The sequence below is a fragment of the Orbicella faveolata genome, unplaced genomic scaffold, assembly GCF_042242905.1.
Source record: "Orbicella faveolata isolate gen_17 unplaced genomic scaffold, um_ofav_v1 contig_4, whole genome shotgun sequence".
Taxonomy (NCBI): Eukaryota; Metazoa; Cnidaria; class Anthozoa; order Scleractinia; family Merulinidae; genus Orbicella; species Orbicella faveolata.
In genome coordinates this window covers 11,684,361-11,699,767 of record NW_028301569.1, presented here as the reverse complement: position 1 = coordinate 11,699,767, position 15,407 = coordinate 11,684,361, and the positions used below count along the sequence as shown (strand labels likewise).

The window sequence follows — 15,407 nt, the reverse complement described above, 5'->3', positions numbered from 1 at the left end:
TTACAATAAAAAATTGTCAAATTGTTCGCTCTTGTTTGTTGCGTGAACATTGCATAATTTTTAAATTCATGTGTCTGTCGCTTATTGACAATGAAAATTTAGCCCATTAGCGCGCGAGAATTTTTGCAGTTATTGTAAAACACATTATTGCCATATGTGTGTTGTTAGGTTTGCTGCTCTTAATCTTTTTGTGTTTGACAGTGGCTGTTGTTTACTGTATTTGCAAACTGTTTTGATCGATTATTCTCTTGTTGTATTCTTGCCACACTGTTCTCCAAATTTCTCTCTTTGTGCTGCACACCACTTATTCTAAATTCTGCTGGGGACGTCTATTAGGGTGTAAGTAATTAATCTATAAAGTACCTTTGCCAATGACAAAATAGCCTCTTGAATTGACTTATCCAATGGTTGTGTAAAAGGGGAAGTATATTGGCCGTCAGCCAACCGTTAATCTGGAAAATGAGAGCTTGCTAGTGAAAAACGTTCTTTAATTTACAATACTAACGTTACTTACAATACTAACATTACATAAAAAAGCAGTTCCTTACAATACTAACACTACTTATTGTACACTAACATTACTTACAATTTGCCAATACCACACATTTAGCATACCGTAACGTGACTTATAGCAATGTTCTACTTACAATAATTCTAACATAACCTACAATGTTAATATTACTTACTAATTAACTTTTGTTAATTATTATTTGTAATATCGTTAGTTTATTAGTTGTCTTTAGTCATCGTTGTCAATTCTAGTCTCTTTAGTTCTCTTGTTACCTTCAGTTGTATTTAGTTGTACCTAGTTGTATATTAATAACTCGTCCAAACATGACCCGCCTAGATTAGCTCAGCTATCCGCGGGCATGTTACAATTGTAATTTTAATTTGAGAACAAATAAAAATGTATGTATGTATGTATTAACAATACAATGATAGAAAAACGTAAATGACTTACAAGCGGCTTGTAAGTCATTTACGTCTTTCTATCCATTGTTTCTAAAGCTTTCCTGGTTCAAATAGTTTCTATTCTAACAATACAACGCCTTACTGGCAAAAAACTCGGATCATTTCCACATTGGTATGTATTTTTTTCTCAGATGTCGAGGTCCAAGTGGTAGTGGAAGGTGTGAATGTGATGCTGGTTACACAGGAAATGGAACTCACTGTACAGGTCAGTTCCTCTGCCTTGGCGGGGGGGGGGGGGGGGGGGGGGGACTCCCATTATGCTCACCAGGGCTGTAGCTAGTAACAAGCAAACCGAGGTACTTGCCTCAGTCATTTTTTTTTTTTCGTTTTTGATGTTCTTAGTCATCATAAACATCCTAAATACCTAGGAAGAGAATTATACCATAGACGTTGCCTCAGTCGTAATTTATCCGTGGTCGTTGCGTCAGTCTGAATTTTTTCATGGTCATTGCCTCAGTCTGAATTTATCCATGGTCATTGCCTCAGTCATAATTTATCCATGGTCATTGCCTCAGTCATAATTTATCCATGGTCATTGCCTCAGTCATAATTTATCCATGGTCATTGCCTCAGTCATAATTTTTTCATGGTCATTGCCTCAGTCATAATTTTTTCATGGACATTGCCTCAGTCAATTTGTTTCTGGCTATGGCCCAGCCCACTGGAATGTAGGGCAGCAACAAAGTTCTTCCACCACTGTCGGTCTGTCTTTGCCCTGCTTTTGGAATGTGTCCCAGCTGTGACTTAATCCCCTCATTACTGTCTCTGAGGAGCTTAAACCACAGCTCTGGAACAAGTCTGGTGCCTGAAATGATTAATCACCTTTCTGTTTACAGAAATCGACAGATGTGTTGTGAATAATGGCGGCTGTCATCAAAATGCTACTTGCACTGTTGACATTACTCTGCCAGGCTTCAGGTCTTGTAAGTGCAATCGTGACTTTACAGGAGATGGGCTGTTTTGCGTTGGTAAGTACTTCTACAACTAGCAATCACTCTTGGGGAAATAAAATTGTCTTGTGTAGAAAATTGGTTGTTCAAAGCTTATATAGCACTGCCTTGTGGATAAAGATCGCCATGGTGGCATAGACTGTATGACCTTTTATCCACTAAAAAAACTGGAACTCAAATAGCAAATATAAAGGAATTTAAAATAAAGTCAATAATGTGTCCGACGCGTAAATACGACACCCCTGACTGCAATTTTAGTGTCTTTCATTTAAGTTGACATTTGTTAGGCTCTACCTTTTTTCTACTCATCAACTGGAAAGCATAGTGTTCTTCTTCACTGTGGACACCTGGAGCAAACAATCTTCTCTCAGAGACATAGAATGATCTCTCTTGAGTGGTAGTCGTAATGTAGGTCCTTACTATCATTTAGTGTCGTCTCACAGTGGAATGTGATAAGTGTCAAATCTTACTTTATTTATCTTTGTCTTGCAAAATCTAAATTAAGCATCAACTAGCAGAGGAGGCACCCACGGTGAAAAAACTAGAACATTTAGCAAATCCTTATTGGTTTCAATCCTGAGATAGATTAACGTAATGAATGTATGTCGATTAGCGGCCCCTAGCGGCTTATCCCCCAATCACAAGTCGATTAGCCCCCATTCACCCTCGTATTCACGCGTAAAGAAGGAGAAGTAGACATTGTTTTGGACCTCTGTTTGGGAGCTACACAGTTGGGGGCTAATCGACTTGGGGACTTAACGACCGGATACCAACTCATAACACAATACGCATAGACGTATGTCTTAACTATTGATCTGTGGTCTTGATTCAGAAATAGATCCATGTCAACGGAATAATGGTGGCTGCCATAAGAACGCAACTTGTACTAATATAGCACCTGGGAAGGTATGAAGCCCTTGTGTTACGACTTGCCTATACATAGTAATGAAATTATTTTGGTTAGTGACAAATTTTTCTTGGCTGTCGCGCATTTCCTGCCTTAAAACATTTTTTTTTTGTCTTTCCAGAGGAATTGTTTTTGCAACAAGGACTTTTCAGGAGACGGTGTGAAGTCTTGTGTTGGTGTAAATCCATGTGACTTAGTGAGTTACCCTGTTTATTTGTTACTAGGTTTCCTTTTCAATATGATTTCATCCACGCTAGTTATTATATGGATTCAGAAACTAGATCTCGCCTTTGGCACCAGAAACAGAGGCCCAGGGATATATTCTCAAGTTGGAGAATTAACGTTATTGTGGATTGTTGCAATGTCCCTTTCTAACCAAGAGTATTAATTGGTACCGGAAAATATATTGTGAGAATTCTGATAAAACGCTGTGTATATTCTGTGATTTATATTACTTTCTTGAACATGAAAATAGCAAAAGGACAATTGTAAATGGCCCAAATCCTTAACCTCAGGATCTCAAATCAGCTTGTGACAAAAATACCTCCACTAGATGTTATAACTTGCAAGTTACCCAAGTCTTAAGGTTCTCTGAGTGCTTTTTCACAACTGTTTATAAGGTCAATTGTATTAAAGTTAAGTTAAGGTTTCAGGCAGTCCTTAGCTCCTGTTCCTTTAGCGTGAAGCGACTAGGGTTGTCCATCATGCTAATCCATCACAGGTTTCCATGACAGTTCACCATAATAAGCAATAGAGCGCGTTTTCCGTGTTTACATAGCTTCATCTAAACACAAAGCGAGGAGGAGGGGGGGGGGGGGGGGGCGGTTGTCGAAGAAATTGAGACAGGTATGCAAACCCGAGATGCAGTCGATGGTTTCCATAACTTTCCGCTCTCCCCCCCCCCCCCCCCCCCAAGTGATTAAAAGAGGCCTATCTAAACACAGAAAAAGGACTGCATTGTTTTTCTAGTAATATCTTTTAAGAGTACGTGCAAATCAAAAACGTCACAACCGTGTTTGCATACTCTCATCTAATCACTCCTATCGACCAATGAGCGCGCGCGTAGTATCTCAGTTATTTTATAATATTCATTTGGTCTCCTGAATGAAGGGAGCTTGACGTTACTCTCTTATTGTGAATGTTGTTGTTTTCAGGATAATGGAGGATGTAGTGACAGAGCAGTTTGTAACAATGTAGGACCACACCAGAGAACGTGCACCTGTAGAAAATTCTATGTTGGAGATGGATTCACGTGTATTGGTGATATAATGGAGGTAACAAGGAAAACTACAGTTAATAGATAGAGCGGTTTTCAATTGAGTGTCGTAAAACCAGAACTAAATAAATTTTGTTACTTTTATAGGCTTTAAAGCTTGACCCTCAATTGTCAGCAGTAGAAAGTCTTATCAAGGTAAGGCAAAAAATGTATATATGCTCTAGGTGTAAGCATGAGCTCATCAACAGGAGTGTTCAAAAAACTTACTGTCAATTCAAATGTCTAGATAGAGCTTTTTTAGTATATTGTTTTACAATTACCTTTTGCTTGAGTCAGTAGTTTTTAATCTTTAAACTGGTGATTACTCACTCTTTATTGTGCAATGGGCGTCCTCTAAAGAGAGGTTTAATGTATGACATAACTGAGATGCTTTTATGTTTTCAGAAATATGGTCTTGACAAGCTCTTGGCCTCTCATGGCCACTTTAACCTTTTGGCTCCAGTAAACGCTGCTCTTAACCAGTTACAATCAGGAAGTCGTAAGGTAAGAAACGTTTGTTAGCTTCAATGTATGAATGAACGAATGTCTATTTACCAGAAATTTCTTGAAATTTCTAGCTGAGGCAATGAAGAACTTCTGATGGCTCATATCATTAGAAATTCCAAAAAAAACATATTTTTAGTTGTTAGGCAGCTTTGTATTGGCAGTAAAACATTTTGATTTCCTAATAAAAGTCCTTTACCTAACTTTCAACGTTTTCCTTGACTTTTCCTCGTGAATCTGTGAGATTCTCGGATAAAAAATTCAAAGTCATGGCTACGTTTCTTAACCAATCAGATATTTCTGTCTGGAAGTTATACCAATTAACGTTTTCATTGCTATGGACAGCGTCGTAGTGTGCAGGTACCAGCAAACCAGGAGGAAATGTTTTTGAAATACCACATCATTGGCTGTGCAAGAATCCCTAAGAACTTCCTTGGTGATTCTGCAAACTTTACAACACTGCTCGGACCGTCTGTATCAGTGAAAATAGAGGTACGTTTTAATGTCTATTGGTTATGCTTTTAGTGCGGTTTTCAATTGAATGTCGTAAAACCAAAACCAAAGTAATTACTCTAGCCTATCCTACAGTGGACAATGGAAAGGGAGCTTAAGGAGAAAGGATTAAAATTTTGGGCAGAGGCGGCGTCAGCTGCAGAGGATAGGGTAGCCTGGAAGCAGAGAGGCGACAGCCCAGTTGATTCCCCAGTAGGAGAACGGAACGATGATGATGATTCTAAAAGCCACACACAATACAGTGAAACAATGACAACTCCAAGTAATTACGTGTAGGTGACGTAAAGCGCGGGAAAACGAGTGCGAGCGAGGCTCGATTGGGTTTGGTTTTACTTCTGATTGGATGAAAAATTTGCGCGAGGTTTTTAAGCCAATCGTGCAGGGTAGATGATACAAAACAGATTACTTTTCGACAATCAAATAAAAACCGCTCTAAAGATAATTAAACTACAGTAATAGCCCACGTATAAGAACCTGAATTTTTCAGTTTAGCCTAAATAGGTTCTCATATAAATGGTACTTAAAGCATATTTAGGCTACCAACGTTCTTAAAATAGGTTCTTATATTTTCATATGAATTTCATCTGAATACACAATATATATTAGAAATATCATCTCATAATACAGTATAAATCATTTATTTGTACCATAGAGCAATGCCTATAGGCAGTTCAGTGCAGGTACAGTATATGTCCTTAACAAAACATAACAAAGAAACTTTTTTATTTCATTGGGATATATTTTGATATTTTACATTTAATATTTTGTGATTCTCACAGAGTTGGAGATGGTCAGAAAGCTTTCTTTGATACTGTAGTAGAGTACAGTACTTGCAAATACTTGGGGAATTATTTGGATGGCAAACACAATAGACATACAACATGGTACTTAAGCTTGAAAGAAAAAAAAAGTTATGTCAAGTTACTTTAAAATAGATGATGATCTTAATTCAGTAGTTTCTACCTATACACTGTTACAGCAACCCCACTGATAAGAACCTAACTTAAAATGTTAGCCTTAATAGGTTCTTCTGTGGAGGGGGCTTAAAATGAAAATTTTAGCCTAACAGGTTCTTAAAACCCAGGTTCTTATACGTGGGCTATTACTGTATCTCGATTATCACTATGAAAATAGATGAAGGCCAGTAAAACATTTGCGCCATTATTTCTTGGTCGTTATTAACTTGGGTTTTATTTCCTTTCAGGGTAATGTCACGTCTTTTTATGATGAATATGGAAATGTTTCCAGAGTAGTTGGAGTGTATGAGTCAGCAAATGGCATTATCATGAAACTGGACAGCTTACTGACTCCACCAGTGCCTGCAGCTAGCAGGCCAATGGTATGTAATTAAATTTGTATAATAGGTCAGATTATTTTCGCATTTTGATGTAATAAATCAAACACGAGAGACAGTGTTTCATCGGTATGTCCAAACACCGAGGAGAGAGTTGAAAATGCGACGCGCAGCGGAGTATTTTTGATGAAATTCGAGGTGTTTCGCTAGCCGATGAAATACTGTCTCGAGTGTTTGGTATATCTTCTCAATCGAAACAAAAACTAAGGAGTAAATGGAGAAGTAAAATCGTCAAAATCTATGCTAATTAAGACCGGGTATCCAAACTTCCTTCACGGTTGTGATTTTCTTTGTTTCAGCTTGATGAATTATTAATGAGTTTGAGAATGGTTGTTACTTATAATCGATTGGAGGACACTGACAGACGTTTAGATGACGTCATTAACGTTTGTATAGGAAACAGCTAAATTCCATGTTGTCGTGCGTCTGTTCAGTAATAGATCCCAGAAGATGTCAAAATGTGGTAAGAACATCAGTGACACACTCGGCTATCGCCTCGTGTGCCATATTTTACTTCGTACCACATTTTGACGTCATCTGTGATCTACTACTGAACAGACGCACGGCAACATGGAATCTATTTGTTAAATAGATGATAACTAGTATTCAACTGGAAGATGCAACCTTTTGCTTGTTAATCTTGCAAACAAGAGTGATAAAAAAAAACGACCACACTGATAAGAAACCGAATTGACATTCTTATGCTGATTGCTGATTTGCAGAAATGTTTAATCTTTTCCGTTATTACCATGACATTATATTGTTGATAATTTGGGCCATTTTGGTTTTAACCCAACAGGGGTCCTACATTGATGTAGCTAACATACTTGGATACAAAGAGTTTGTAAAGCTCGTTGAGGTTAGTAGAGGCTAGGTGCTGAGGTGATTTAATCCAATACAATATAGAATTTGTACTGGGTTAGTCTTGAGAATGAAGCGTATGGTCATATAAGAATCGCGTTTTCCAACCTTAACAGACTTAGTTGAGTGATCAGTAAATGCTAGGTCATAGAGAAGGGAAACGTCTAAAAAATGGACAAATCAGTTGCAGAATAATTTCAGAAACCAAGTTTATCTTTTGAACATTGGTGTTTATGTACACTGTACATCGTACAGAGGTTTTCATTGTAAGTTCACCCGCTTCTTGTATAATCCACAAAACAGGCACTGAGTCTCATTGGTCACCCTTTGAGATCATGGTAACTTAACCATGTATTGTAAGAATCATAACATTACCAACTGAATCCTCATACATTGTACAGCAAGCAGGACTGAAGAACCGCCTGGACGTTGCAGTAAACAGACCTGTTCTAATGTTCTGGCCAACTGATGATGCCATAAGAGGGTTGCCTCAGGACCTGATGAATCGGCTGTTGGATCCTGTCCATGTGGGGGACTTGATACGTTTTATACGATATCATGTAGTAACACAAATTCAGGTTAGTGATCAACGAAAGAAAGTTGCAGAAAAAATGTGTTTTTCCATGTGGTAATCTTTTAAAGTAGTGTTGCCATTGGCGTTCTTAAAAATCTCCGAAATATTAACTACATTTCCTAGTAAACTTTTGCCTCAGTATGATGTTCAAAGGGTGGTTAGTGATATTGGCTAGATAACTCATTACGTGACTAAACAATCAACTTCATACTTCTTCAACTGGATAATACTAGTGGATAATATTATCCGACACCCTTTGTACAACTGCCGACTTGGGTGGAGATTAAGGCACTGTGAGAGTAGAGTGTCTTGCCTTTGATCACAATTACCAAGCCATTACAGCCAACGCTGCACTAGCCAATCGGGTGATGTACCACCCACAGCAACATGTACAGCCTGCAGTAATCACGTTTTATCAAGATAAAGGCTTTAGAACTATCTCATTGCGTACTAGCCATTAGGGCAAAATAGCGTCCACAGCAACAACTGAGACCAATCAAATTTTCTCAAAACAATTTGTCAAAGTCATCTCAAAGCTTAGCCAGAAGTGTCAGTTATCTCTCGCCCTCGACGTAATCCCTGGCCGTGAAACGGGGATTAGGTTGCGGACGGAAGATGACTAGTATTTCAGGCTACTCGAAGCTGGCACATTTTCCAAATAGTGAATAATGTCCAAGAATCGAAGTTTTTGAGGACAACCCGTTTTCTTTGCAGTCTGATTTTAGTACCCAGTCTTTGTTGAGAAGTGGAGCAGGGTTAGAGTTGAGGACGTTTGGAGGATCAAGTTTATTTGTGTCATGTAAAGGAGGAAAGGTTTGTTATTGTTTTACCTGTTTTCTGTCAACTTTGAATGAGCGAGTTCTTCTATCAACTCAAAACTCATACTTACACATTTTCATTTGTTTTTCAGTATTACTCAACTGTAAGGTGGAACACTAATGACAAAAAATACACGTGATCATAATGAAGTTTGTGTTATTTGTATGGGTAATCATACGGTTTCGAGTTCAATTTGGAATTAATTTGCACGAGTGAGTTTTTCAAAAAGCTGAAATTGCACGAGCCGCTTCGGCGAGTGCAATTTCAGCTTTTGAAAAATTCCCAAGCGCTAATTAATTGGAAATTGAACGAGAAAAACCGTGTGATTACTTATTAGTAATATAAACGTGAAAAAATTCGCGTGGAGGAAATGCCGGAGGATCTTTCTTGAAGCCATTTTTTCTTATTCGAGAAAACTTTTTTCAAAGTTTCCGCACTAAATTTTCGTCATCATTTTATGTGATATCACTGGCCTAGAAAATTTCCTATTTTCTTTCAGTCAATCACAATCTAGAATTACGATGTGTAATTTGCTCTGGTGTTACACTTGAACTGCACTGCTCTCAGCCAATCAGAGTCGAGTAATTTTTTCATGTATATTATTAATGGTAATAGGACCGAGTGGAGTCCAATTCGGTCTGTAATCATACGAGTGATTAACAAAATCGGACGACCGCGAAGCGGGAGTCCGATTTGTTAATGACGAGTATGATTACAGACTGAATTGGACGACACGATGTCCTGTTACCAATTAATCAAAACTATGACAAAATTCGAGAAACGAACAAACCATCGATTGATCGCTGAACGATAAAACGTCGTTATGAATACTGAAAAACACAGCAGTTTACTCGACAAAGTGCACCGCAACAGCGCGCGCAAAATGACGCGTACTGTTCAATTGCAAGCATGACGCGTACACTGTCCAATTAATGCTCAAATCGGGCTGCTGATAGCCAATCACGTTCGAGAATTTTGTTATAGTTTTGATTAAGATTGGAATAATTATGTGAATGGGTAAATTAGAAGTATTTTTTTTACTTATTCTGCAGGGTGACCTTTATGTAAATGGTGATAGTAAACTTGTTGAGAGGGATGTAATATTTAATGGCGGTGTGGCGTTTGGTGTGGACAAGGCTCTTATTCCTCTTGGATTTGGTGGCAACTGTGATGACATTAAAGAAACGCAAATTACGGTAACAACCCATATCTATTGTGATGTCCCTTGCTGTGGTATTGAAAATTGCTAACTTATTTCTACCTAGTTGTCAGTCAACAAATCCTCTTACGTCGTTGACGCATGAAAAATGATTTTTTTTTCCTTCATAGGGCCAATGTGGAAATTGTTTTGTTCCTGTTAGTTGTCCTCAAGAAACTACTCTTGTTGTGAGTAGTCTACAGCATAATCTTTACCTATACTTGTGCATTAGTTTAGGACTCGGTAAACTTTCGAAATGGTGGTTGGATATTTTTGACATGAAACACTTGGGCAGTCAATTAATTATAGGTCAACAACAAGGTCTGTTATGTTCAGTTGGTCCAGCTTTGTCGCATTATCTTCAGCATCCATTTATAGCTTTCTCTTCTGTAATATATAAATAACTGATTCATTTGAGAGTGTTCTCGACGAAATGTAAAGTAGTTTATTTGACGTGATATAAGTGTGGTTTTCCGCTGGCTGAGGAACGAATGAAGCGGAAAACGTTTTTCTCACACACGGCTGGGAGTCTTAGTACAAGTGTGTGGGGCGGGGGAGGGGGGGTTTCAGGTCATGTGGCTTGTACAAGGTCCAAGTTTTGTTTTGCCATCCGCCATTGCCTGACATGCCCCACCCACCCACCCGTGAGGTATTTTTGGAGTCTATTAAGTTGCAGTGAATTTATTTTCTAGCCACTTTTTTGTGCCATTGTAAGACAGTTATGTTATGTTATGTTGTTATGTTAATAAAGGTCAGGCTGTGTGGTTCGGCTTGGCATGGCTCCCAGCGGTGTGTGAGAAAAACTGTTTAGTACGTGTTTTCTTTAAACAATCTGTTTCCTAGAGATTTGCTCGAAAAACAGTAAGTGTTCGTCAAGAGAGGTTACGTTGTAAACAAATGAAATTACCTTAGATAATTGCTCAACCCCTAAACTCACTACATTATATATTTCTTACTATCAATAAAATGTTCAAGCAGATAGGGAAGATGCCTTGATATGCCATCAAATTCTTAAAACTAACTGTCAATCGGTATAGAGAATTGGTCTCGAACAAAATGCATGTACCTGCATCTCTCTCTACCACATTAGGGTGCAACGAACCACAACTGCACATACGATGGAGATTTGATAGGTTGCCAGCCGATATGTTTACAGCGAGAGAGAGTTAGAAGATGTTGTAAGAACTTTTATGGACCAAACTGTGATGGTAAGTTACGCTTTTCAGGGTTATGTGCACTGTAAGCAAAAAGCCTGGCCCTCGTCGCTTAATGACAGAAACGGGGATAAACTCTGGCTGTATAGGCCATCTGACACAGACTTTACCTTATCCTATTCCAAGGGATGTAGTGTTATTTCTATTGTTCCGTCACCTTACATACCATGCAGAATGAGTGCTGATGAATAAATTATTTAAGTGAAACTTTATGTAGCCAGGGTGGCCCATTCAGCATCGTGAGCACCTGAAATTGCCACGCACAGTATCGCCTTCAAGCAATTTTTTTTAATCCTAAGTGCGTGTTTTCTAACCAGTTTCTTGTCTCATGTTGGTACAGTGTGTCCTGGTGGTATTCAGTTACCTTGTAGTGGGCGTGGTCGCTGTATCGATGGGCTTCTTGGAGATGGTACATGCGTGTGCGACTTTTCATTTAATGGCACAGCTTGTGAGCGGTGTATTAACAGCACTGTTGCGTCGTGTCCAGGTATCTTACATTGACTTTCAAAGTCGTTTATTTTCATCAGCGGTTGCGGAAGATTCGTGAATGTATCCTTAGTGTCAGATATTCAAATGATGTTTTGCTCTTAGAGTTTTTACGAACCCCTAAGGGATACGAAAATTGGTTTGAAAAATCGGATAGTTCGAGAAATCAGGGGTAAAATTACAGTGTTTGACTGAGGGGAAAGAAACGACTTTTAGTTCGAGTTAAGGGGAGGGTTAAAAATTGAAGGGTTTAAGAAATCAGGATGTGACTTCATTAGCCCATTGCTTTCGAAAGTGGAACAAACTAAACTGATTAGTCATAACGGAGGTTGGACTGGTCGGGTGGAGCGAATAAATACCAAGGTGGGAGAGGAGTTTTGTAAGTTTGTAAGTCACATCCCGATTTCTCGAACCCTTAGCATATTTTATCATTTGTAATTTTCAGAGGCCATTTACACCCTTTGATTGCTAAAAAGTGGTTTCTCACACTATTAACGCGAATAAAGAAAATCATCAGATAAAGAATATTGTCTTGATGTAACACCAAATTATCATAATTGACATTGAAAGAAATGTATGACGATCGGTAAGGAGAACTAATATTTTGATCTTGGGATTTCTTTTCAGTACCATCTGTTGACTGCAAGGCAGATAATGGTGGCTGTCACGTGTTTGCTACCTGCTCTCAAACTGGTGTTGATCGTTTGACGTGCTCATGTAAACCTGGTTACCATGGAGATGGATACTACTGTCAGATGACTGACGTCTGTGCCACTAACAATGGAGGGTGTGGTGTCAATGCTACTTGCTTGTTTACTGCGCCAGTAAGTTTGTGTGTAATGTTATTCCCTGGTTTTACAGTTTCATGGTTAAGGAACATAAGGGAACAATAGGTAGCATGCAATGGAGTAGCGCTGCGTTCATTGGGAGTGAAGCATTGATCTGGAAATCAGAGCTCTTGTAGTTATAAGCCACTAGGATCGTAAACACTGTCTCATATGTATAGACTACGAGTAGTCCCTCTTTTGCTTAGTCCGTCGTACGTGACGCGAAAGAAAACCGCAACAAAAATTGGCCGCGCGGAATCCTGGAGGTGAGGAGCGCGCACTCCTCGCCCCCAGGATTTCGCGCGGCTATTTTTGTCTCGCGGTTTTTTTTCGCGTCACGCACGACGGACTAAGCAAAAGAGGGACTTCTCGAAGTTTATATATGTAAGCTAGGTGCTGTAATCTGTCAAAAGCAGAATGGCTCTAGGTTAGAGCGTTTTTCAATTGAGTGTCCTAAAACCAAAACCAAAACCAATTACTTACCAATTAGACTACTCAGCCAATCTCAAACTGAAGGAAAACCAAAACCAAAAGCAAAACCAAAGTAATGGCCTGACTACTTTTGACACTCAGTTGAAAACCACTCTAACCTAGATCCATTTTTAATATAGCCGATTAATGACTGACAAATTCTTGTCTTCCCAGGGAACAAGAAGCTGCCTGTGTAAAGCTGGCTTTTATAAAGTTGGCTCCACGTGTCGTCCTCATCATCCTGCCTCACCCTGCTCTCAGAATCACGGAGGATGTTCCGTCCATGCTGAGTGTTCCTATGATGGTAACTTCTTGTAACTTCTCTTCTCGTTAAGTGAAACTAGTTCAAGAGACCATAACGAACAGGGTGTTTTATTTTGTTCTACTACAGGTGTTAAGGTCACATGTTCTTGTCGTTCAGGCTTTACTGGAGACGGATTAACTTGTGAAGGGAACATTATACAGGTCAGCAAGGTTCTTTTTCTAAGGGAATTATACATGAAAATTAGTCTGCTGGTTCATGTAGAGTGATTGTCGAGGTCAGTGTACTATTATAATTATTTATACAAATATTATATATCATAATTAGAGGCAGTGATGATCAAGGTAATTTATCCTTATAGCGTTAATACATTGTTAACCAGACAGGCGGTGAGATAAAGTGGTTTTCATTTGAGTGTCGTGAAACCAAGACCAAACCAACCACTTACCAAAGAGACTACTCAGCCAATCACACACCGTAGTAAGACCAAAACCAAAGTAATTGCCTGATTACTTTTGACACTCAATTGAAAACCGCTCTATTGACTTGATATAACACCCAATTCTCAGAAGTTCGCCTTAAAAGAAACGTATGACAGCTAGTAAGGAGAAGTGATATTTTGAGTTTGAAACAAAAGGGTTAAAGGAAAGCACCCCTCCCTACTTCCTCCTTGCCATAAAAAAAAAAAATTCGCATAGAAAAGTCTTTGGACCCATTGTTTATTAAGATGGCACGTTTTGTGTACATATTCGTATTGCTGTGTGCTGTTGTCGAGTTTGCTTGCTACAGGTATTCTCAGACCATACTCATATATACTGAGTATCTTTATCCAATGTAAAGGTGCTCCAAGAAACTAGCAACGTTACAGAATTCTACAAGGTATGTCACCTTTCAGTGTTGTTGTTGTTTTTTTTTTACATCATGTTATGGAAACAAATGAAACTGTATTTAAGTTTGGTTAAAACACAGTAAGGAAGATTTTTATAAGTCAGCGACACAAATTATTTTGGAAACAATTCAGATTTCTTCCAAAAGGAATTAATCCATGACCATCCTCACCCCTGTTGGATGTGCTGCGTCGCAGCATAAATGAGGAAGGGGTAAGGGGTAAGGGAGGCACCCTCCCTCCCCCTCTTCCCCGGTTTATGTCTGTTGCGCAAACTATGTTATACGAGACCCTGGATATGAAGCTACATTACTAACATCCGGGACAAGACCTGTTGAGGCAAATGTAAACTCTCTCTCTAATTTGCAGAAAATGTTACCGTAACGTAGAGAAAAAAAAATTATTTCGCCAACTCCCCCTTGCACAATATTCTCTTCTCTGTGCTGCTAAGAATGTTGTTAGGGAAACCACAAACAGCATTGATTGCAGGGGGTGAGGAGTAGACGAATTACATCTGTGAGGAGGACACATGTCACAATTTAGCTGTGTGATAAGTTATCAGTGACTTTGTCTTATAATATAGCTTATCTTTGTGAAGTGTATATGAAATAATTCATATTTGAACTGCGGTTGTAGATGAAAGTGAAGAATGATCATCGCAATAAATTTTCCAATTTAAGCAATTGGAAAGAAGAAGCCTGAAAAAAAATCAGGGCTTCAACGCCCCTGATTTTTTTCAGGCTTCTTCTTTCCAATTGCTTAAATTGGAAAATTTACTGCGATGATCATTCGTCACTCTCATAGCTTATCTTTGTTTCTTTGCCTCCTTTTTACCTTCAGACCCTCTACCAACTGACCACCCTCAGTACAGAGGCGGTGTTTTTATTTCAAGATCTACAGTCCCAGTCAAAAACCTTTACAGTGTTTGTGCCTGTTAACAGCGCAGTACACAGCAAGGTGCCAATTATTACAATTTTTTGTCAGATTAGAATTCACTCGACATGTTCTCTCATCTTCGGTCAATATAGGTCACTGTCATAATTATCACACATTTAACTTGATGAAAGTTGTGCATTACATGAATACAAGGTTTCCCTGGTCTTGAACACGTTAATGTTTTTTTTTATATATATAATCTTCAAGTTTAGTGGAAAGTAAGGGAATTTAATATCTAGTCAGGGAAATTCTCAGAATAAGCAAATTTCATTTTTACATGCTGCAGGTTTTGGTAATGTCAATTCAATTGCTTTTGTGTAAAAGGAACTTTTAAAAGCAAATGCGTAATTATCGTCACAGGTAAAAGTCGGGGAATCTTTTCTTTCTTTTTTAGGGGCACCATGATAGTAGTAGTTCT

General features: G+C 38.6%; 1 protein-coding gene across 3 annotated transcripts in view; it reads left to right on the top strand.

Annotated features, from left to right (window-relative positions):
• LOC110049723 (stabilin-2-like) overlaps positions 1-15,407 on the top strand; it is a 59,632-nt gene that overhangs the window by 33,575 nt on the left and 10,650 nt on the right. For all 3 annotated transcript variants that reach the window (XM_089276140.1, XM_089276138.1, XM_089276139.1), the window contains exons 40-60: positions 1,104-1,177; positions 1,809-1,940; positions 2,755-2,828; positions 2,951-3,025; positions 3,984-4,103; positions 4,193-4,240; positions 4,490-4,588; positions 4,934-5,080; positions 6,306-6,440; positions 7,255-7,314; positions 7,718-7,894; positions 8,605-8,703; positions 9,762-9,905; positions 10,039-10,095; positions 10,998-11,115; positions 11,462-11,608; positions 12,235-12,431; positions 13,080-13,209; positions 13,297-13,370; positions 14,008-14,046; positions 14,894-15,010. In XM_089276140.1, the coding sequence (XP_089132266.1) occupies positions 1,104-1,177; positions 1,809-1,940; positions 2,755-2,828; positions 2,951-3,025; positions 3,984-4,103; positions 4,193-4,240; positions 4,490-4,588; positions 4,934-5,080; positions 6,306-6,440; positions 7,255-7,314; positions 7,718-7,894; positions 8,605-8,703; positions 9,762-9,905; positions 10,039-10,095; positions 10,998-11,115; positions 11,462-11,608; positions 12,235-12,431; positions 13,080-13,209; positions 13,297-13,370; positions 14,008-14,046; positions 14,894-15,010 (2,263 nt within the window). The remainder of the gene's footprint in view (positions 1-1,103; positions 1,178-1,808; positions 1,941-2,754; positions 2,829-2,950; positions 3,026-3,983; positions 4,104-4,192; positions 4,241-4,489; positions 4,589-4,933; positions 5,081-6,305; positions 6,441-7,254; positions 7,315-7,717; positions 7,895-8,604; positions 8,704-9,761; positions 9,906-10,038; positions 10,096-10,997; positions 11,116-11,461; positions 11,609-12,234; positions 12,432-13,079; positions 13,210-13,296; positions 13,371-14,007; positions 14,047-14,893; positions 15,011-15,407) is intronic.